This window comes from Aythya fuligula, chromosome 7, assembly GCF_009819795.1.
Source record: "Aythya fuligula isolate bAytFul2 chromosome 7, bAytFul2.pri, whole genome shotgun sequence".
Taxonomy (NCBI): domain Eukaryota; kingdom Metazoa; phylum Chordata; class Aves; order Anseriformes; family Anatidae; genus Aythya; species Aythya fuligula.
The window spans coordinates 37,375,719-37,397,907 of NC_045565.1; the positions used below are offsets into that span (position 1 = coordinate 37,375,719).

The 22,189-nt window shown below is 47.0% G+C and overlaps 1 protein-coding gene across 3 annotated transcripts in view; it reads left to right on the plus strand.

The window, feature by feature from the left end:
- The first annotated feature begins 6,825 nt into the window (after nucleotides 1-6,825).
- Nucleotides 6,826-22,189, plus strand: part of INPP5A (inositol polyphosphate-5-phosphatase A) — a 240,465-nt gene continuing 225,101 nt past the window's right edge. For all 3 annotated transcript variants that reach the window (XM_032191089.1, XM_032191091.1, XM_032191090.1), the window contains exon 1: nucleotides 6,826-6,903. In XM_032191089.1, the coding sequence (XP_032046980.1) occupies nucleotides 6,829-6,903 (75 nt within the window). In that variant the 5' untranslated portion in view covers nucleotides 6,826-6,828. The remainder of the gene's footprint in view (nucleotides 6,904-22,189) is intronic.

Consider the following 22,189-nt stretch of genomic DNA (forward strand, 5'->3'; position numbering starts at 1 on the left):
AAGATATTTTTAGATATGCAGGAGTTTGAACATTGCAAGAATACAGAAGCTAAGGTATGTCTTAATGTTCTGTTATCATTAAAATGCCATGCAGTGTGTGGAGAGTTATCCCAGTCATTGATATCGCGTCAGCTTTAACAGCCCACTACACCGTTAATATCAATGATAGTTCCAGGGCCAATGTGACTCTAATCAAGTATAATGCAAATAATGTTTTCTTACCCATACTTACAGTTTCCTCTTCCCTTCTATTAAGGGGGTCAGAGTGTTTTTCTCTGTTCTGCTGCAATTTTCAGGATTAATGATATGGCTGTTCTCTGCTTGCTCACTTGGAAATAGTTATGAATTGCATTAATGTGCCTGCTTGCAAGATTTGCTCCCTCTCCAGCCCTAGCTTCCAGCAGAGACAGTACTTGTGTATGTAGGAGCAATGAAGTGGTTTGAGGAGCGTGCAGCAAGTCTCTGAGGCACATGGGATCTGTTTGGGCCTTGGGGGCAATAACAAGCCCTAAGGTCCCTGACCAGCCCAATGGCCTGCCCTTGGCCACAGACCTGACTTCAGCCAGCCTGGGCTGCTGGGCTCCAGCCCCACCACAATGCTGCTGTGCCAGGCTATGGGCCCTGAGCTGGGCTGTCCTTGATGCCCCCAGTGCCCTGGCTGGGGTGGTGGGATGGCCCCTGGGCACCAGGCTCTGCCCTGCCAGCAGTCTGAGGAGTAGGGGAGCCCCCAGCCCTTGTGGTGCCCTTGCAGTTGTTATCGTGTTCATAGCTAAGCATCCAAGATATAAAAAATTGGTTAGAAAAAGTCATCTTGATTATTGTGAAGTTTTCCCCTATAGGGCTCCAATCAATTTAAAATTGTCTTCCTGAAAAACTGGCAATTGTTATGGTCCAAGGTATGTATTTGAAGCCACAAATAATCTAAGAATATTTATGACTGACCTTCAAATTTCAAAATTTAGATTTTGAATCTTGGAGGCTTCTTTACAAAGAGTCTGCGTCCACATGGTGTAAATCAATACGAGATGAAGTGATGCAAGTGAAGATGCTGAGAAACTGGTACTCACACTTGGAAAGCTTATTTCCTGCTCTATAACCTAGGTAGTAGCAATGAGAGGTGCTCATCAGTACTTGTTTCAGACACTTTAGCTCCTCTGTTTCTTAGATAACTGTTCTGGGCATTTACCACAGCAGCTAGATAGAGTTTGTATCCCATAATGGATACCGATAGATTCCCTTTAATAGATATAACTGGAGCTGTACTCTGGTTCAGAAGTAGTTCAGAAGAATTTCAGATAAGTTAAAAATTAAGGGTGTGTATCTAAGATGGCATTCTGAAATCTACCAAACTCAGTTTGATACCCTTTCATTAGAAACTAGCAATGTGTAGTCTAAAGTACTGTGTATCAGATTTGGGGTTTTCCCAACTCTTTTTCCCATAGTTTCAGGACCACAAAAAATTCAGGCAGCAGCCACTCATGGAACCATTCCACACTTCCAAAGTAAACTAAGAAAAGACAGCAGCAACTCTGAGAGCTTCCTTCAAGATGTTTTGTGCAGTCTAGAAAGCACAGCATGGGTCATTCAATCAAATGCTGGGATAGGCTCACAAAATCCAGTAAGGTCAATCTCAGAGAAGAACAGAGTCTGTCCCTCAGGGTTATAAAAGAGCTCTCGGGCAGCAAAATACTACATTGCTTTTAAGGGTTTTAATCTAATATAATTTATTTTGTATGTTGTTTGTTTTTCCTGCCATTATAAAAAAATAAATAAATAAAAAATGCTCTTCTTAAAGATCACTTTAATAAAAACAATAGTCAATTAGTAAAGCCATAAAGCCAGCAACAAAAACAGGTGAAACATGATTATAGAGGAATTGCACAGCTGGCTTATGAGTGCTATATCTGTTATCCCTGCACGATCGGCACATACCCTTTCCAGTGGGTCAGCTCCACGTGCTGCCCTCTGCGTGGCTGCACCACCAAGGGAATTTCATCATCAACAGCTCTGCTTGTTCCTGGGGAAACATTCAGAGAATTAGGTGTCCCATCTTATGGAGAGGGGACACAGTGACATAGTACCAATGACAAGCAGCATCTGTTTAAAAAAATATTCTGTGCCTGTTACAATGCATTATTTTATTCAGGTCAGAGATACATTCACATTTTTTTTTTTTAACCAATATCTTTTGTTTCTCAAGCATGCTGCTGTAATTAATATCTTACATATAGCTTTGAAAGGAGAACATATCAGAGTTTAAGGAATCCATAACCATGAGCAAAATTAAGTACACATTGCATCATTAAGGTTGAATGTGTTGAATCTCCTGTCTCCAGCCCTAAAGCCTAGCTGAAATGAAATCTAAATTAAACTTGTGAGCACTTCCCAGCTGCAGATCAGCAAAGAGCCCAGCTCGGGGTATTGCCTTGTGATGGGTCAGCATCATGGAGTACAGCACAGGCTGACAGCCTAGTTTAATCCTGTCCTATGCCCTAAATCTAACCCGTGCTCACCTCCCAGTGCCAACCTTTTCCTGAACACGCTGTGTTATTCCTGCCCCAAGTGGGATGTGGTCAAAGAACCAGCTGAAGCTGAAGACTCAGAACTGCTGCAAGGGCAAAAGGAGGCGTGAGGGCTTTTCTGAGGCGGCTGCAGGGTCAGGGTAGAAGGCTCTGTCCTTGCATAACTGGTGGGCAGCAGGGAGAGCCGTGCCACCCGTGCTGGGTCAGCAGCTGTCAGCCTCTTGAGGGCCAGCTCTGGAGGGAGTGAAAACAAGAGTTGTTGGTGAGATGTATGGTAGAGGAGACCAAAGGAGGAAAAAATTGAGAAATGAGACTTTCTGAGATCCAGCTTTACATGATAGGCTGCAAGCAAATCTAGCTACCAGCAGCATCGTTCAAACCAACAGCTTAAAAGCCAAGCAAACTAGAAGTGGTTTAAAACAACTTTGTTTTGTTTTTAAATATAATGACTTTATACTATAAATGGACAATGTGGTTTTCACACGCCCATGCTGAGAGCAACAGGATAAGACAGTGCTGCAAAAATAACAAAATGTGGCTTTTATTTGTCTGTTTCTACAGAATGAATTAAATCTGTTTTCTCTTAATATTCTCAGTTCTCTTGCATGGGGAGCAGGTCTGACCAAAGCTTTTAGGGGAGGTTGAAACATTTATTTATCGTGGAAAAAACTATTTTGCTCCGAGCCAAATCTTCACCAGTAGTAACCTCCACAACCGGCCATATCTATCTTCCACCCCCCTGCAGAATCTGAAAATGTAAAATCTTCCCTCTGCCTAGTCTGTAGGCTGTGCTGGCTCCACTGTTCCCTTCTGGCAGCAACTGATGCTCTTCTCTCACTGCCCGTTATTGTCCTTTTCAGAAGGTGCATAGGTAGACTTGAGGCAGAACACATCTCTTCTTGGTGCCAACTTCATCCACTTTGTCTATGAATGTGCCAATAAATAATGCCAAGTAACCCTATGTTATCTTCTACTTCCTGTTCAGTAGGGAAAGCTGTGAAAATATTGCCACTCAGGTCCAAAATGTAGTAGCCAAAACCTACGTGACAACTTTTCCACGGTGTATATGCAAGTTGTTATATTATTTTCCAAGCTGTGTAATGAAAATTCATGGGAACAGTAATGTTGTGCACTTCTCTGACCTTCAGGCTTATTTGAATCATTTGGCATCAGGACTATTTTTTCTCCTTGGAGTGGCAAGGCTACTTAGTAAAAGCTAACCTCATTCTTGAGCCATCTCACTCAAACTTAAGATTCAAGACAGGCACCGAGACTGAAAATACTCAGACTGCACTGTCTGGGTTACAAGTACTGGGAAACCAGGAGTTGTTGCAGAAAATGTTAGTTAACATCAGTTAGCGGTGGTACTTTCCCTCTAATAACAACAGCTTGGATGTTAGGAAGAACTTCTTCACTGAAAGGGTTGTGAGGCACTGGAACAGGCTGCCCAGGGAAGTGGTGGAGTCACCATCCCTGGAGGTCTTTAAAAGACGTTTAGATGTAGAGCTTAGGGATATGGTGTAGTGGGGACTGTTAGCGTTAGGTCAGAGGTTGGACTCGATGATCTTGAGGTCTCTTCCAACCTAGAAATTCTGTGATTCTGTCATTCAGTCCTTTCCTTGAAAGAAGGCAGACATCTCAGTCACCACATTGGTCATTGTTTTGCTTCTGTGTGGCTGTGACACTTTTTTTTTTTTTGCTGTAGTGCTTCCTCTACCAAATAAATGGGCAAAGTGTATCTGCACTGCAGTTTGGAAATCGCTGCCTGTGTCCTGTCCAAGTAACTTCTCGTGGTCTACAGACACTTCCTATTGCAGTTTCCTGTTCTTGAGCACTGCCAGACTTTTCACCTGGATACCATATGGCTTGGGATCCCTTTCCAGCTGGGTGTAATTTGACACAGCTTCCTCCAGCATACCGTGACTTTGATGCAATCACTGTGGGCTGAAATGTGTAAGGCTTGTGAGCTAAACACAACACCGAATCTCTCTCTCCCTCTCTCTCCATGCCGTATCAGGACGGTATGCTTGATTAACTCATCGTTAATACCTCTGAGGGCTGCATCCAGGTACAACAATGGAGTCTACAGGGCAACTTTACACAGCAGTTGTCTTGGGAGTTGTACAAAATGTTCAAGTAAATTGTGCAGCAATAAGCAGTCCAGCAGTGCTGAGTATCTCCAGCCACAAGCATGTTCTGCATTGCTTTTCTCTGCATGTCCCATCTCATGGGATGTCGGCAAGAAAGAGGTGGATTTCCGCAACTGCAATTTGCTTTTATTTAGTTGTATTTCATTTGCATCTTCTAACAAAGAGGGCCAGCAGGCATCATCTATTAGACCTTTTGTCATTCCACTTGCATGTCCTGCCTGAGAACCTTTCCCACAGAGGGGACGTGTTTCAGGGCTCCCCAGCCCAGTGCCACGGGACAGGACCACCTCCTGGAGCAGGCTCAGCAGTGCTCGTTGCCCCAGCTGCTGGTAGCACAGAACTCTGATACGCTGATGAGCATCACCACGGTACAGCAAGGTCGGCACCTCCCTGGGTCAACAGTAGCTGGCTGTGTTCGCTGTGGCACACTGCAGGTGGTTCTGCCTTGCCTTTACCAAGCAGCAGCTTTCACACGGGTGTCTGCTCACTCCTCCAGCAGCCGGCACCATGCTGCCCTGGTGGTTGTCCACCCCCTTCTCCACAGCTCCAGCAGTGCCACTCACCCCAGCCTCTGCTCCTGAACCACCCGTGAGGCAGGGCCTGCCGTGGCTGGCACGCTCCTGAGACCTGTCCTGTGTGACTGGGTGCTGTCAGCTTGTTTTATGCTTGGATTGTTGCTGGGATCCCTTCTTCTGATGCCTTATTTCGTGAACCATATTTTTTAGGGGAGCGTAGTTCCTCCTGCACGGTCAGAAGTTTGGGGCATTTTTCCCTGGCCCTTGGCTGATAACTTTGATTGCCGTAATGATAGGGAGAATCCCCTCAGAACTGAAGGCTGGCTTTATTTAGCTCTTTTTCGTTTTCCTCGGTGCTGAGGAAGTCGTGCAGCCTCGTGCCTTTGCTGATGTCAGCTGTAGCAGTTGGGTACCAGTTCCCTCTTTGCCTGCTGCCGCCCTGCTTGGAAACCGGCTATTTTTTGGTCATGTCCGAACCATCGTTTGTGGCAAGCAGGAACAGCTGAGCTGGGCTGCCCGAGAGCAGGGGGGCTCATTAAGTGACCGTGAGCAGGCTCTGTCAATTACTGTGTAAAATGCCATAATTTTGCACAAGCCGTACCTGAAGGCTGATTAGGAGACGCGTTTACTTTGCCCGCTGTTTGGAGCCTGTGTCTATGTGCAGCCCATCAGCCACCCCGGCCCCCCGGGTGGGATGCAGCCAGGAGGGGAGGGGTAACCCGGCCTTTCTGGGGAGCAGCACCGGGCAGTCCTGGGGCAGGAGCCCGTTCCTGGCTGTGCCCCGCTGCTCAGCGCTGCCCCGGGTGCTCCGTCCCGGCGGTTCCCCCTCCCCGCTGCCCTACGGCCGGCCCTCGACTCGGTCTTCCCCGGGACGCGCGGTTTGTGCGGCTGCACGGGCCCTGGGATCGGTGTCCCCCCCGCCCGGTGCCCGTGCCACCCGCGGCCCCCCTGGCGCTGTTCCCGCAGCAGCCGCCCGGCTGTGCACCCCCCGCGCTGCCCAGCCCTGGCCGGGGACCGCGGGACCCTCCGGGCCGGGCCGGGCCGCGCTGCCCCGCGTCACCTCCCGGGGGCGCCTCCCGGGGCCGGCGTTGCCCTTTTAAGAGCCGCGCGGTGCCGCGGTGACGTCGCGGGCGCCCGGCCCCGGCCCCAGCCCCGCAGGCGGCAGCGGCGGCGGCAGCGGCGCGGAGCGCGCAGCGCCCAGAGCCCGGCACGGCCCGGCCCGGCCCCGCCGCCGCCCCCAGCGCGGCCCAGCCCCGCCGCCCGCCCCGTCGCGGCCGCCCCGCCCCCCGCCATGCGCCGCGGCCCGGCGCCAGCCTCCGCCGGCGGGAGCCGTCCCGGCAGCAGCGCGACGGCGGCGGCGGGCGAGCGCTGAGCGCCGCGGCCCCGCAGCCCCGCAGCAGCCGCAGGGCGGCCGGCCCCGGGCGGCGGCGCGGATGTCCGCGGGCTGCCCGCGCCGCCAGGACTCGCCGCCGCCGCCGCCGCCCGCGCCCCCCGCCCGCCCGCGCCGCGCCGACGGGGCGGGCCCGGCCCGGCGCCCCGCTCCCCGCAGCGCCCCGCGCCCGCCCCCGGGCTCCCCGCAGCGCCGCCGCCGACACCGGGCGCGCTCCGCGCTTCCGCCCGCCCGCCGCCAGCGCCGGCGCCATGGCGGCCAAGGGGGCCGCGGCCGGCGCCGGGGTGCTCCTGGTCACGGCCAACGTCGGCTCCCTCTTTGACGACGTGAGTACCGGGGACGGGGACCGGGACGGGACGGGGACGGGGACAGGGACGGGGCAGCGCCCGCCGCCGAGCCGCTTCCCGGCCGCCGCGCCGCGGTCCTAGCGCCCGCCGCCCCCGGCACGGCTCGGCACGGCCCGGCGGCAGGTGCGGGGCCCGCGGGCAGGGCGGCCCCGGCCGTCGCGGGCAGCCCGGCGGAGGCCCAGCCCGGCCCGGGGCTTCGCCTGCCTGGGCGCGCGTCCGGGACCGTCCCGCAGCCGCTCCGCCCGCCCCGCGGAGCCGTGCCCCGGTGCGCGGAGCCGGTCCTGCCGGGCTCCCGGTCCTGCCGGGCCGAGGCGGAGGAGCCCCGCGCCCGGCCGCCCCGTTACCGGCCCGCACGTGCCCGGCTCCAGCGGGGCCTCGGGGCAGGCGCTGCCCGCGGGCCGTGAGCCCGGGTGGGGAGGGTGGCGATGAACGCAGTGGGAGCAGCGATCTGTCAGGTACGGGAGCGCTTGTCCTGGTGAAATGGGAAGCACGGGGCTCACGCTGCCCACCCGCGATCAGGGCTGTGCGGTGCCGGGGTGCTGCTGCCTGCCCCGCACAGCCCCGCGGCGATGGCCCCGGCTGACCCCCGAGGCTGGGTGCCCCGGGCACTGGTGCGTGGCACTGTGCTCCGCTCCGCTCCTCGGCGTGGCTGGCGGTGATAAAGGCAGCCGCTGCGGAGCACTGTCATTTGCGAAATCCCGTGCTGTGAGAGTAAATAATTTCCTGGTTGTTCCTAATTGCTGGTTGCGCCTCGCTAATGTTGCTGGAGAAAGGGAAGTGCGTGCGTTGTTCATCGCTCGGCGTGACCAAAGGGGGGGGACGCCTGTGCTCTAGCAAGTTACTGCCTCGCGCCCAGGAACACGCTTTCTGCAGCAACAAAGACGGGCTCATTTGGACGTGTTCCCTGCAGGGTGGGGAATGGAAAGACTGCTCTGAACTTTGTTGGTGATGTTCCTGGTTTGTTGCTGGTGGAGTTGGGGCTGGGACTGCCCAGTCAGGTTTCTGGAGCCCTGCTGATGCAGCGCAGGCACGATGCAGAAGACGGTAACGTGCTCGGTGAGCTCAGCCTTCCAGCTGCACATGGGAGCTGTCAGCCGCTGTTTCTGCGGGTGGGGCTGTTCCGCCTCGGCTGGGGGTGAGCGTCTCCGCTGTCACCCCGACTGATTCCAGCCATGGACGAGGACTCGCGTGTTGGTAGCTGCCGGCCTAAGCTGGGCTGGAAGACAGCTTTTGGTTCCTTTAGTCCTTTTTTCTGCTGTTGTTCTCAACTTTCAGCTGGTGATATGTGTTTAATTAAACTTCCCCCATCTTTATTCAAGCCTTACTTGCCCCCAGGGTAGCGCAGTGCTATGAATCTTCACCATACGGGGCAGAAGCCCCAGGCAGGCCAGGCGGCTGGGTCTGAGCGCCCTGTGCTGCTTGGCTGCGCCTCCCCTTGCTTGTGCGGCTCCTGCCGGTCCCGGGCCGGGAGTCCTCCAGGACCTGCCCGCAGCCCCGGGGGCACCACCGGGCTGTCTGCTGGCCCAGGCTGTCTGCTGGCCTGTGTCTGCTGTGGCCGCAGCCATGCGGTCCTCCTGGGGCTGTCCCGGCTCTGGCCTGCAGCAGGGGGATCGCTCCCTCCCGGCCCGCACCAGCCCTGTGATGAGTCTGATCCTGCTTTGTCTGAAGCAGCCTGTGTGCTGCTGTGTGGCAGCAACACGGTTTGTGCTTCAGAAGGGTTTGGTTTTAAAACATCCTTGGTAGGCAGCTTCACCTGGGTGGGATAGTCTGGTGCAGATCGCTGGTGTGGCTGATCGGCTACGCTTGTGCCAGGAGGAGAGAATTGCTGGTTTCTGATTTCTGCCTGCCAGAAGCAAGTTACGATAATGTGCTGGTTTGCTCCCACCATCCATCCACATCCAGGAATAGCCCATTGCAGCACTGACCTGGGAACTCATGCATAAACATGCCATCAGCACAGAGGGACCGTGCTGGGTTGGCTTCTTTCCTCAAGTAGTTCAACACCTCCATTAAAAATGTTAATGCAATATTTCTTAGGTCTACAAATATTGGATCAACAAATGCATTTCATAAATATGAATGCATTTGGTTTTTTGGTGCTTTTGTATTTACTTAAGCATTTAATGGTTGTCTTGCTGTAGAAATATTTCCTGTTTTTTATAACAGTCCACTCTTGCTGACAGCAGAAGGAGTTCATGTTACCTGTGGGTCAGTGCTTCTTTGAGCCAGTGTCTCTCCCCCCCCCCCCCCCCTTCCCCTTCCCCTTTTTATTTCCCCTTTTCCCCCCTTTTTTTCCTTTCCTCCCTTTCTTTGCTTCCTCTGGCTGCACTGGCAAGATTTCGTATTGACCTTTCAAGGAGCCTGGTGGCCGCAAATTGAATCTACCTGTCACTTCGCTGCCTGCACTGCATAGGGTGTTAATTACTTCCAAGTGCCTTTTTTATCTGCTATATCCTTTCTGTTCTCTTCAGTTACTTTTCAATGGCTTAATGCTGTTGTGTTTCCCTTAGGACAAAGAACTGGGAGTTGTGTGAGCTAATGGTTGGGGCTTGTGGGCATGATCAAACTGTGAGCTCACCTTCCCCAGAGCTGCATAGGGGTGACCACGCTATTTGCTGCAGATGGAAAATTGTGCTGAAAGCCTGAATAAAATGCTTTGAGCTGAAGTGCGAGAGCTTCCTGCGAGGAGACCCCGCGTGCCCGGCCGGAGCACGTCAGCGGGGCCCTGCGGCCTCCCAGGCCTCGCACCGCGGGCAGAGCAGGCTGCATGGCGGGGGCACGGGCACGACTTGCAGGAGGCACATCGGTCCCTTGTTCAGGCCAGCACCTAGAACCTGTGTGCAGACAGACCCCTTTCCCTTCCCAATGCGTGTGCTGGGGAAACTCTCCTTAGCACATATTTAATTGTTGGTGCAGTCGTGACCTTAAATTCTGATGTAGTAAACGAGGTTTGGTTGTTTCTGCTGGTGGAGGCAGATGGTGATCTTTGGAATTTAATTTTTGTTGTTGTCTCAGAAGTTCTGTTACTGTCTGCTTCGTATTTAGCAGGGCGCAGCTGCAAATATTGAAGGAACACCTTAGAGTAGGAGGCTTATCAAAAACACATGATTTGGAAGCGTGAGCACTGTTTCAGTTTTAGATGACTAGTAATCCATTTTGTTTTAAACCTCCGTGTGTAGATTTTCAGGTTAAAAATTTCAAATGTGCCTAGCAGACTTAGCCATTTAAGTTCCAATACTTCTGATTGGGCTGGGAAATAGTTCATTCAAACTGGAAAAAGTGAGCCCAAGTTAGGTGGGCACTTCTGAAAATGTTTCCTTCTTTCTTCTTACCACTGAATGTATGTAGTCGTTTTTTGACAGGAGATAAGTGTCGTTCCTAAATTCTGAGGACAACCCTAGGTCAGAAACAAAGCAAGATGGAAGGAAAGGTAAAAGCTAAACAGATTGTGTAGTTTTATTAGTTTAAAAAAAATAAAAAGGTGGACGGATAGGCAAAGTCTTTAGATGATGGTGATGATACAGTTCAACTCTCTGGTTGCCCTGTGGGGAGTCAGGAGTTGGACTGAGTGATCCTCTTGGTTCCATCCCTTCCAGCTTGGGATATTCTGTGATTCTGCATGGCTGATAGCACTGCTATCCTTGCTTCTCTGTTTATTTTATTCTTTTTGTGCAACCTGCAGTTTTTATGACTGTACCAAATACTGGCCTTCATGTGTCAGTGTCTAGGTAGGGCAGCAAGCTTTCACATTCCCAAGTGGCCTTAGCCTGCACTCCTGGGTGAAAGCCTCCCTCATACAGAGCGGGCGGGGGGGGATCTTTTGTTCCAAGTCCCGTGTGCGTTGTTATGAGTATGCTTATTGCTCTGAGTGTGAACTTGGAATACCCTTCATTTCCGTTAAAACTAGAAATCTGTTGACTGAATTTGAAGTAGAAATACTTCCCATCATCATTTTTAAAAACAGCACTTCTATCTAGTGATCACTGTGCAGAAGTCTGTTTTTATCGCATCTGAGCTTAATTTTCCAATCGTGAAACAGTGGCTGTAGTTTTATTATGATATTAGATATCTGTGGACTGAGTTGGTGTTAGGTGATAGAGATAAGGGTGGTGTTTTTCTGTTGTGTTTGGTTTTGGGTTGGGTTTTATTTTATTTTCTATTATTTTTTCCATCTAGGAAGAACTATTTGAATTTTGTGAACAGTTCAAATATAACATAACGCATTTTCCATCTTGCCACAGTTTCTAAGTAGGTATCAACACTAGCACATTGCAAATAAGTTGCAAGTTAAGGCACCTTCTTTTCTTCAGATCATCTCATTTATGGATGAGAAGCACTTACTCCATCCTTACTGTCAGGCTCTTTTGATGTTACCTGGAATGGAAGAGAAAACTAAACAAATATGCCCAGATACAGGCAATCTTTCTGTGAGATACTGAAATGTATGGGGAGTATTTCTGCTAGATGCAGCGGGGCTAACTGAGACTTTAGGCACCTTGCAGATCAGGAGGGGTTAGTGAAAACTTTTAATCTCTGGCTGAGGAAAGACAAAGAGGAATTGAATTCTGAAAGAAGAATGGTAAAGAGAGAAGAGCAAGGAGGGTCCCGCTCAAGTTTTGTTGGTGGATTCATGTGCTTTGGAATAAACTCGTCTTTTTATGGTTCTCCCAAAGCTTGCAGGTAGCTGGGCGAGGAGCCCTTGCCCTGGCCGGCGTGCAAACCCTCCCCGTGGCTTCCCGCGGCAGCGCTGTGCGAGCCTGCGTTCAGCAGCTATGGCCAGCTCCGGAGGGCTCCGCGCCGACATCCCGTGTTGTTTATTGGCTTGCTTTCTGGGATGCTGTAAAGTTGTGCTCTCAAACTGAGGACTTCCATTTTAGGAATACATACTCTTGAGTGATAACATAGAAGGCCGCTGAAAAAGCCTTTTTCAGTGATCTCCCTTATAGGGACCCTAAAAAAAGTCCCCTATACCTTCTCCCTATTTCTGCCTCTGTCACTTTGTATTTTCTGGTTATTGTCGTGTCTTTCTGTGTTTGTTTTTGTGTGTGTGTGTGCATGCACCACTGGTAATTTCTTAAACATTGTTACCTTCTTCAGTTTGTTTGGTTTTCTATGGCAGAATCTCAAATCAACATGTTTCTTAAGCTTAAGGACAGCAGAAACTATGTAGTTTTTTTGGAAGTCTTGTTTTACTCAATTCTAAATGCCCCTGCAACAGGTGAAATCTTGAGGTAGATCAGAATTCTAAAACTTCCTGAGTTATATATACAAAGATGATGATGGGGAGGAGAAAATGTTTCTTTTGCCTTTTGCAGTGCCTGTGCATTTTGGTCTTACTATTTTTATTTAACAGCTGAGGGATCCATTGTATCTTGAGAACAGAACTGTTGGTAACACGTTACCTGCAGGGTGCAGCTGTCGGCCCAGATGTGCAGCTGAACAGAGCTGAGTGGTGGCCCAGCGTGGTGATTGAAGTACGTCTGCTGATCGCCCTCACTTTGCATGTAACTCTTAATCTACTGCTGTGAGAAGGTGCCTTGGTTTGAAGGTGTCTTGGTTTGAAACTCTTTCACTGCCTCTTGTTTTGTTTTGCTTCTGTGGCTACAGGTGAGCCATGGATATCTGCCTGGACAGCCAAAGTGGCTGAGGTGGTCTGATGGAGCTGCACCAGCACCGATGCCCATGCTAGTCATTGTTGCAAAAAACCTTTTTTTCCAGATATAAGCAGTTTCAAGTCATTGCTGTATAGTCATGTTCTGAAAAAACAGTAGGATAGCTGGGGAGAGGGTTGCACCAGCTGGTAGCTTGTTCTTCGTGTAGTCCGTAGGTGACAGCGATGTACAGCAGGAGCGATGCACTCGCAAGCGTGTGGTTTTGACAGGGTCTTGCTTAAATCCTTTGCAGCCTGCTTGAAGAAGAGCTAAGTGTTCATAGTGAGTTAGTCTTCTCGGTGTGTTTCCTGAGGAGCACAGCTCTGGGTGCTCCGGCTCGGACGAAGGCCCGCTGGGCTGTGCACTGGCAGCGCAGCCCCCTGGGGGGCTCCTCCGGGGCTGCCTCCCCGCTGGGCTCGCACAGCGGCTGCACCGTCCCGCTGAGCCCTTCCCTTCTGTCCTGTAACGGGTGGGAAGCTGTGGTGGCTGAGAGCGAGCTACAGGGCAGAGCAAATTCCTATTGTAGGCATAAGATAGAAGTAAAGCAGTGATACATTAGTGTGTGTACGCATACATTTTAAACTTAAAAGCACTTTTTGTGATTTACTGAAGAAGTTTGGAGCAATAATAATGCAGGCAATGCAGAGGGATTTTTTTTCCTCCAAGATGAAGCTGTATGTTCAAAAATATCCTTTTTCCTTTCACAAGTAATAACAGTTTTTCTTTTTTAGCAGATTTTTTAGTCCTCTAAGCAAAAGGGTTTTAATTAGGAGGCTGTGAAGCCTCCCTTAAGCAGGAAATTCAGAAGATTATCTTGTAGACCATCTTTCCTCTCATCGTGATTAAGTGTTATCATTAGCAGCAAGAACATATGTTTACATGAAGAATTAATAATGGCAAAGTGCATTGTATGATTACAGTTTTCTGTTACTGTGGTTTTATAGCACGTGGAGTAGAGTTAGCAGTTTGTAACTTGCTGGGTTTCCACAAACTGTCAGTGTATCAGGGTGATGGCTTAAGAGGATTTAATTTCCAAAATGTTTGAATGTGAAATTACAATGGGAATTGGATACTATAGGAAGAATGTTCTACACTTGAATCTGTTAGTTCATTAGTTGTGCTAGCACTCTCATGAAAGTATTTTTTTTGTTGTTGTTGCCTGTTTCAAAGTCCTCATCATAAATTTTCTTGCCACAGAATTTGACTTCAAAGGTTTCATGTAGAATACAAATCAAGCCCTCGGATCTTATGATTTTCGTAAAAGGCTGATTTGCCATTTATTTACTTTTCCCTTTCCTGTCATTGATATCCTCATGCTGCTTGTATTTTCCACCCCCTACAAATGTATTTCCTCTTTTCATCTCAAATGTGTTTTGCCCCCTTTCTTGTCCTGTGTATACTTACCTCCTCCTGAAAGCTCTCAGGTTATTCCTCATTTATTATTTAAAGTGAGGATGTCTCTGAGAAAAGCAGCCTTTTCATTTGCAATTTTGCTTTCTTGATGGATTTTGAGACATAAGTAAAGTTGATTGCACTGAATACGTTGTTTATTGCCCCATAATATAGGAGCTGCACAGCTGCAGCAAGGTTTGACTGCACGTGTAGAGTGATCTAATTTATTAATGCATATCCTCGGGGCCCCAGCAGCATCCGGATAACAAGCCTGGTAAAGGCAGAGCCAGAAAAACATACTACCATTTAAATCACTCCGTTGTTACAAACGGTTGCATGTTTAGTGTGGGGACTTTATTTTTGGCTTCTAAATGCCATTTCACTGCCTTTAATGCAACAAGCATCTTGCTGCCTGTTAAAATGGTGATTCCACAAGTTTAAACTCAAAGCATCGTTTCTAAAAGGGTAGACCGACACGCGATTCCTCAGCATCCATGTGAGAAGAGGAAATAAAATTACAGAAGTATCTGGAAAGATAGAGTAGCTCTCAGTATGTGCCCTGAGAGATGTCTCCTCCCCCAGCCCCAAAAGGCCAGCCTCTTTGATCGTGGCTTTACTGTTGTCCTCTGCCTCTAAACTTTTATCTTAATTTGGGAAAAAGAAAAAAGGCAGGCAGGTCTGACTGCAAGGCCGGTCTTAATACTTCAGTATGTGGAAGTTACCAAAATATGTCTTCATTGGTGGAATTCTAACACTATTTTCACTCTTTTAGTAGAGAATAAGAAGCAGTTGCAGGATGAAAAAAAGACAGGTCTTTCTGCCTTGGTCACAGCTTGAGCAGCCTATCGCTGAATTGACCGAACATCCTTTCTGGGTTTCTATTATTGAAGTTATGAGGAATCTTCCTCTGATTAAAGGTCTGAGGAAATATGTTATTTCAAATTGTGGGAAAGGCTACTGTAAGCACAGTAATCATCAGGCTGGGGAAGAGTGAGTATTAAAAGCAAAATGTTTCTTTTACTGCCTTTTTTCTAGTGGTACACAGTAGTTATTCAACATGTTCTTCTCAGTACTGTTTGTGTTACTTGTACATTATTTAATGTAATATTACTATTTCATCGCTTCAGTTTCTAATAGGAAAAGATACTAAAATTAAACCATTTATTGGTAGCAACCTAAAGTGATCATTGCTTTTATATATTTTGAAGTCCTATATAATTAAGTCTTTTCATTAGTGCCTTCAAGTAATGAAGTGCTTGTCTTCATTAGTCAGTTTTAATAGATAGTGTCCTATGCAAGGAGAAAATTAAGTCTAAGAAAAGTAATTAAAAAAAAAAAAAGACAGCACTGAAAGCTTTCTGTCATGGTATATATAGGTGATGTAAATGCTGTCTGAAATAGCTTCTAGATGGTATGACTGTTACTGATACCTAGATAATTATAAAGCTTTAGTTCAGTGTAAGGCCTGTTCTCATACTTCCAGGTGATACTTACAGCTGCAAGATGCACTTACACATTCAGAGTTGTGATTGGAAGAATTTTCACTTTAAGTTGTGGCTTGTGACTAGCAGGATTTTCCTTTCACATTCTGGCTTGTCTTCAGTATTTTCACCTCGGAGTAAATGGCCTTCTGGTCTTTTCTTGCACCTTGTCACAAATCAGGCAAAAACTCTTGTAAGGAGAGGATTTAATATGATACAAAGTTGTAGTGGGAGTAGAAAAGCCCCATAAGCAGATGAAAGCGTGGTTTCCAGAGAGGAAGCAGAACCATAACATGGTGGGATTTAAAAATCTGCCTCCAGTGTACAGCCACTTCATGGAACTGGGGCTTGGTGCTGCGACTGAGCTGGGTGAGAGCTGAGGCGTCTGGTGGAGGCCCCTGACGAACCCGAGCTTCACGAATGGGGAGCATCTAAAGACAGGGAAGCCCTGCCTGCCCCTCACACGCCTGTCCCTGGTTTAAGGCAGGTCTGTCTCTGCAGTCACGCACTTCATCACCCCGTGCTGAGGCGGACAAGGCCGCTGATGGCGGTGTTCGGAGGAGCTGCGCCTGGTCACAGCTCCTGAGCCCAGTCGCCATCCCCGGCCGCCTGCGGGTGCCTGGGCCCTCTGGTGTGGGGCCTGCCACCGCCTCGACGGTCGCTCAGCAGCTCTCGGCGGCGTGTGGCAGGCTGCATGTGCCATGGCTCTTTGGGGCATCGTGGGGCCAATGCCTCTGGGCAGGAGGCCAGCCCTTGCCCTTCCCTCTGGGAAAGGCTGGGGCCAACCAGACCTGGGTCATGGAAAAGTCACTGGCAGCAATTGGAAAATGTGCTGGTAAAGACAAACAGGAAAAGAGCATCAGTGTGAATAAGGAGTACTGGAGGCAGCAACGGGAGGCTGTTTGGGTGTTTTCCTTCCCTGTGGTACCAAACACAACATGTTCAGCTGAGATGCAGAAACCCAAGTCATCCTGCTTAAACTTGCCTATTAAAGAGTTTAAAGAAAGAATCCAGAATTGCCTCCTGCTCTCAACGCCTGTCTGCTGCTTGCTGTTCCACAACTCCAGAAGCATCAGCAGCGTGGTATTTAGTCACTTGGAGGAGCCCACGTTTGTTCAAGCTTCAGAGAACCAGCATTAAAAAAAAAGTTGGTATGTAATGTTTCACTGATGTGCACACACAAGCCGTGCAAATCTCTTTTCAGTGGAGCAGGAGTGCAGTGTACTGAATGGCACTGAAACGAGGTTCTTTGGGCATTTCTTTGCAACGCAAAATACATGGCATTAAGTGAAGCACAAGTTCAGAACCAACAGTGTTAGACTGCAGAACTCGTTGCTGCAGGTTGTTGTCTGGGGACGCTGGTAATTGACAAAATGCAGAGATGTACTAAAATGGTGTAGAGAGGCTATTGTGGAATTGGCCTGAATTTGTCAGGTTCTCAAAAGAACTTAGAGAAAAGGTAAAACCCCTTGCTTCAGGGCAAAAGGCATTTTCCAGTTATTATCAGGAGGAAGGGTGGTCGGGCCGGGGAAGCCATGGCTTACTTTGCGCTCAGCCACAAGCATCCTGAGTGACCCCAGCTAGCTTGCACCCAGATCCTGCTTGTGACACGCTGTGGACACAGTGTCTCAGTGCCCCCTTGGGAAACTGGAGGTGTTGTTTCTGCTTTGCTTTAGCAGGGTGCTGTGAAGGCTGCTAGGTTCAAGATGGTAAGGGGAGCAGTTCGGATGGTAAGGAGCCAGGTTAGAGCAGCTCACTGGATGAGATGGTAGGATGATCGCCTCTGACAAGGCTCTGTGTTTGTGTCTGGCTAGCTCTGTATGAGTCGGGTAACAGGACAATATGGCTCGTGGATGAGACCCAGGGTGATGATTCTTTTCATTCCCACTTACCCTGAGGAAGGCAGAGAAGCATCCCATGTTGATTTCAACACAGCTTGTACGGGCATGCACCACATTTTATTACTGCACAAGTTCCTGGCTAAACAAAGGGTTAGTTAATACAAGCTATATGAACCTCCTGTTTAGTAAGAGGTTTCTGTGGCTTATGCAAGCTCAAATGAATGACAAAATTAGCTCTTTAAATAGACTTAAAAAAAATAATAAAATGGAAGAGCTACAGGAGTAAGTGAAGGCAGGGAAGGATGTGCTGTCTCAGTCTGCGTTTTAGTGAGGTTTACAAATCCTGTTAATAAGATGTTGAGTAACATTGCCTTTTTCTAGAAACTTCGTATCTCTTTGAAAGCCTTCACTAATACACCGCGGAAAGAGCGGTTGATCACAGGCATTAGGTGCCATGGGAACGTGCTGCATCAAAAACTCATTTGTTGTACTGCGTGTGAGGTAGAGATGCCTCTACTTGTTCTCTCCTTGTCTTCCAGTTTCCATTGCATTCTTGAAAAGAGATTTTTATTGCCTTGGAATATATTGGCAAGCCACTGAGTATTAATGGGTTCTGCGCGACGATACGCCATGCTGTTAGGAGCCCTAGCTCTGCAGTAGATGGACAGTGAGCGGTAGGCAGGCTTTGTGAGCTCTACGTAATTCTGAATTCCTTCTTTAAAGTCCTTTAAGTGAGCCCGTGGGAGGTTGTTTTTAAGTTTTTGCATTTATGGTGTGGCTAACTCTCTAATTTTAGAGGCTTTACCAATCCCAGTGGGAAAAGCAAAACAACTTTTCCCATAGGAACATCTCAGAAATGTATGCTGAACTTTTTTTGGCAGTGTTTGTTTATGTGTCAACCAAACATTTTAAAAAAAGTCTTTCAAAAATCACTTGAGAGAATTCTGTATTCATTAAGTGCCATCAGCCAGCATCCAGCTATATCTTAATTACTTCATAATTCTAGTTTAGGGAAAGAAATGCAGCTTTTTGTAGCACTAACAGGGCAGTGAATACCTCTATAATGCTGGGAATACAGTTCTCACTGGTTATCATTGCAGTGGATTTGCACAAGCAGGGTTCTTTTTGATGAAGATATTGGCTGTTTGTGTCCATAGCATCACCTTTCAAAGCACTTTTTAAAAGTTGTTCAAAGTGAAAAAATATCTATCTGGAATTACTGTAACACTTTTTTTTTTTTTTTTTTTAATGGAGGAATAAATGGAAGTTGGTTGTTTTTTTTCCAGACTTCAAATGTTGCCAGACACATGAACTGGTAAAGGACTGGGTGAAGTAGTATGATGCGATGAACCAGCTCACTTCCAAGAACTGGATGTGACCCAAAATCTTCTACTGGACACCTGCAGCAAGTCTGTTTTCATAAACTTGGCAATGTTTTTCAGGGCTGGAGCAACACACCTTATCCAAGCTTGTTTGATTACAAGACTGTTGCTGATTCTCATTTGTTCTGTGGCATAACAATTTTTAGGAAAAAAGGCAGCAATACCTTTTTTTTTTTTTTTTTTAGGTAACCTTACTAAATATCAAATTATTTGTGTTTGATGACTGCTACACCTTTTACTTAATCTCAACAAAGTTCTTTAATGTAATTTAGTTCTTTAATGTAATTTTGTTCTTGGTATCCTTTTCTGCAGGGTTGTTCATTCGTTGCCTCCATGGCTTGGCTGAGCCATGTATTTCCTCTGTTACTCTGTCCTAGAAAGTATGAATTCTCGTGCTTCTGAGAAGCTCTTATCTCCCTCCTCAGAGAACAAAACAGGTTACTGGTTCCTGTTCACAGGAAAACTCATCTCTGTTGGGAGAACACCTCTCTTGGAGGTGGTTACACCCAGGCTTTTTCCAAGTTACCTGTGCAGTCTGAGGATATCCTTCTCGATTTGCTTGTTTACTGTCTTGTAGGAGGCTTTGTTTCTCAAAGAAACTAAGGTGTCTGTTGTGTCTGGTGTTCATTCAATGCTGGTCATAAAATCTGTTTACTGTTCTGTGAGAGGGTCATGTTGTTGCCTGAAATTTATCTTTATCAAATTTAATATTTGTGAATATACTTTGTACGTGTTTTCACAGGCATCTCCTTTAATCTTCAGCAGCTAAGGAGTAACAATACAGCTTAGTTTAAATGATTTACAAAAAAGTCATTAGGGGCCATCATGTATTCTACCCACATGATTGGTAATTCATGGCAACTAAAAATGTCTTGATGTATTTATCATAAATCATGAATCATAGAATATCCCAACTTGGAAGGGACCCACAAGGACCGTCGAGTCCAAATTCTGAGTCCCAAAAGGACCATCCAAAAAATCAGACCATGTGTCTGAGAACACCGTTTATGCTTGCTGTTAAGTCTCAAAGGAAATATGTGAATAAAAGTCTAAATTTGTGCGCAGTGTGTTCATTCAGTTTACAAGAGGGTAAGCAAGAGTATGGTATGAAAAATGAGGTCGCATACCTCATGAAGTTTCCCTTGATAGACTTTTTTTTCTTCCTGGCTCTGCAACTTCCACAAACTCTTGTATTCCCATAGAGAATTTTTAGATTCCTTTTATTGATGTTTTTCGCTCTTGTGCTGCAAGACCCTGTGTCCCTACAGAGAACTGTGAGGGTCGTCTTTCTCCCTGGCTTGGCCAGGCAGTGGTACTGCCTTTGGCTAAATGTTAGCAGAGCATTCAAAGCCGGCAAACATCGGGCTCTTTAAGTCCTCTTCTCCACGAACTCTTGATGAATCTAGTAGTAATGGTGTATTTCCATTGCTAAACATTGGCCTGGTGTAGTTCTCCAAAGCGCACCTGATAGAGCCCATGGACTCTCCAGATGTTTTGCAGGGTGACTTAGGTCTAGGCGCCGCAGTACATGCGCTTGAAAGCAGAGGCTGTTCTGCTCCCCCAAACCTGGGAAGCACAGGGTGGGCAGCAGCTCTCAGAGCCTTCTGAACGCTGCCGCCTGTGCCTGGAGCGTGCTAATACTGAAGCCTCTAAGTCAGGATTTCAGTTTTGATTTGTCTTTGTTTTCTTTTCTTTTGACACTTCAGTAGTGAATAAATATGCTATTCTCGATTACTTCAGAACTGCTGAGGTGGTAAAAACACCAGAGCCAGAACACAGCCACAAGTGACTGGGATGGGAAGAACAGTGAATGTACAGGATTCGCTGACACCTAATGAATATGGATTTTTACCCCAAAAGAAGCAGCAGCAAAGACTGAGTGATGGGAAGTGATTAGATAGCAGGATGGCTGCTTCGCTGCTGTGTTTCAGTTGTATCTGCTGTGGTGTTTGCAATGTAACTGTTACTTGAAGCATGATTGTAACAAAGAACTAAGAATTTGTAGAAGGTGTTGTTGTAGCACCAAAAAAGTATTGAAAAATGAATATTCCTATTCTATTCCTTTTTTTTTTTTTTTTTTTTTTTTTTTTTCCAAATCATTTGATAATGCAAAGCAAGGTAACTGCTGTTTGTATTTATGGTAATTCATGTGGCGTAGTTGGAGTTTACAGTCTCAAAGCTCAAAAGCAGTTTTGGTGTTTGCAGCGTCTCAAAGGAGGGAATATTACCAGAATCTTCATTAGAAAACCTCATTGTGCTTTTCCTTAATGATCAACAACTTGTAAACAAAAACATTTTTTATATAGCTATGTGAATTCTTTGCTGTCTCATATTTGCTTCTTGAAGTCAACAGGTGTGATTTTATCCTGAAAGCTTGGGGCTGGGTGACCCCACTGTGCTGTGCACCATAAATGTGCAGAAGACTGCTATGTTCTGAGTTGTATGCAAGTTTTAGGTTCAGCTCCTGTAGTGGGATTAAGAAGAGGGGAATAAGGGCTGGAGCAGAGAAAAATGGTCATTGTTTCTATTCGGAATCACAGCCATTTCACTGGGATGTCACACAAATACAGATATCTTAATGAATATCCTGGATCTGAGATGTCTGATTAAAAAAAAAATGCTCAGTGTTGTATAGTTTCATGCTTGGAAGGAATATTGTTAATGTTTTTTTTTGTTGTTGTTGTTCTAAATAAACCTTTAGTGGGTTTCCTTTTTCCGTTGATAAAAAGCTGGCTTTGCTAAAGAAACTGTAAATACTTGGAACACTTAACTATATTCTATTGCTCCTTAGAGCTTTTGTTGAAAATCGGGAATTGTTCGATAGAATTATAATTATATTCACTTGAAATGTGCAGATGCGTTTCCTTGAATTGTATCATCCCGCGACAACTTTATTCTGAAGTTATGAGGGAAATTCCTGCAGTCACTTTAAATTTTCACAAGGTTCAAGGGTATCATAGTTTAAAACAAAACAAAACAAAACCAACCAAACAAAGACCCAACAGACTTTATTTTGAGATCCTGGCATAACTGAAGTTCGTACTTTGTCTTAACAGAACCTCCAAAACCTCTTAATCAAACCAGTGAACTCAAAAATTTTACGGACATGGAAATCGCTGATTTTTCTCACTAAATGGGTATACAAAAAAGCATGAAAATTTCTGAAGGTATATGTTGTGTTTTTTTTTGCTTGTTGGTTGTTTATTTTTAATGTGAGAATATCCAAGAATGTTTCTGGAACATGACATTCATGCAAACAACTTACTAAATCATTCCATGTCTTCTGTTTCATTTCTCAAGTTTTTCCCTGCTTAAAATGGGAATTTTCCCCCATTGGCATTTTTTTAAGGTAAAGAATGAGATGTTTATGGTGGCCATTTAGAGATGTTCTTGAGCTTCCTGTTCTCTGACGTTTCAGGACAACGTATCCTTTTTATTCACATACCCAAATTGATGTACGTCATTTTTAGTATAATCATATTTTCTGTAAAATTACTGGAATTGTGCAGGTATTTTTC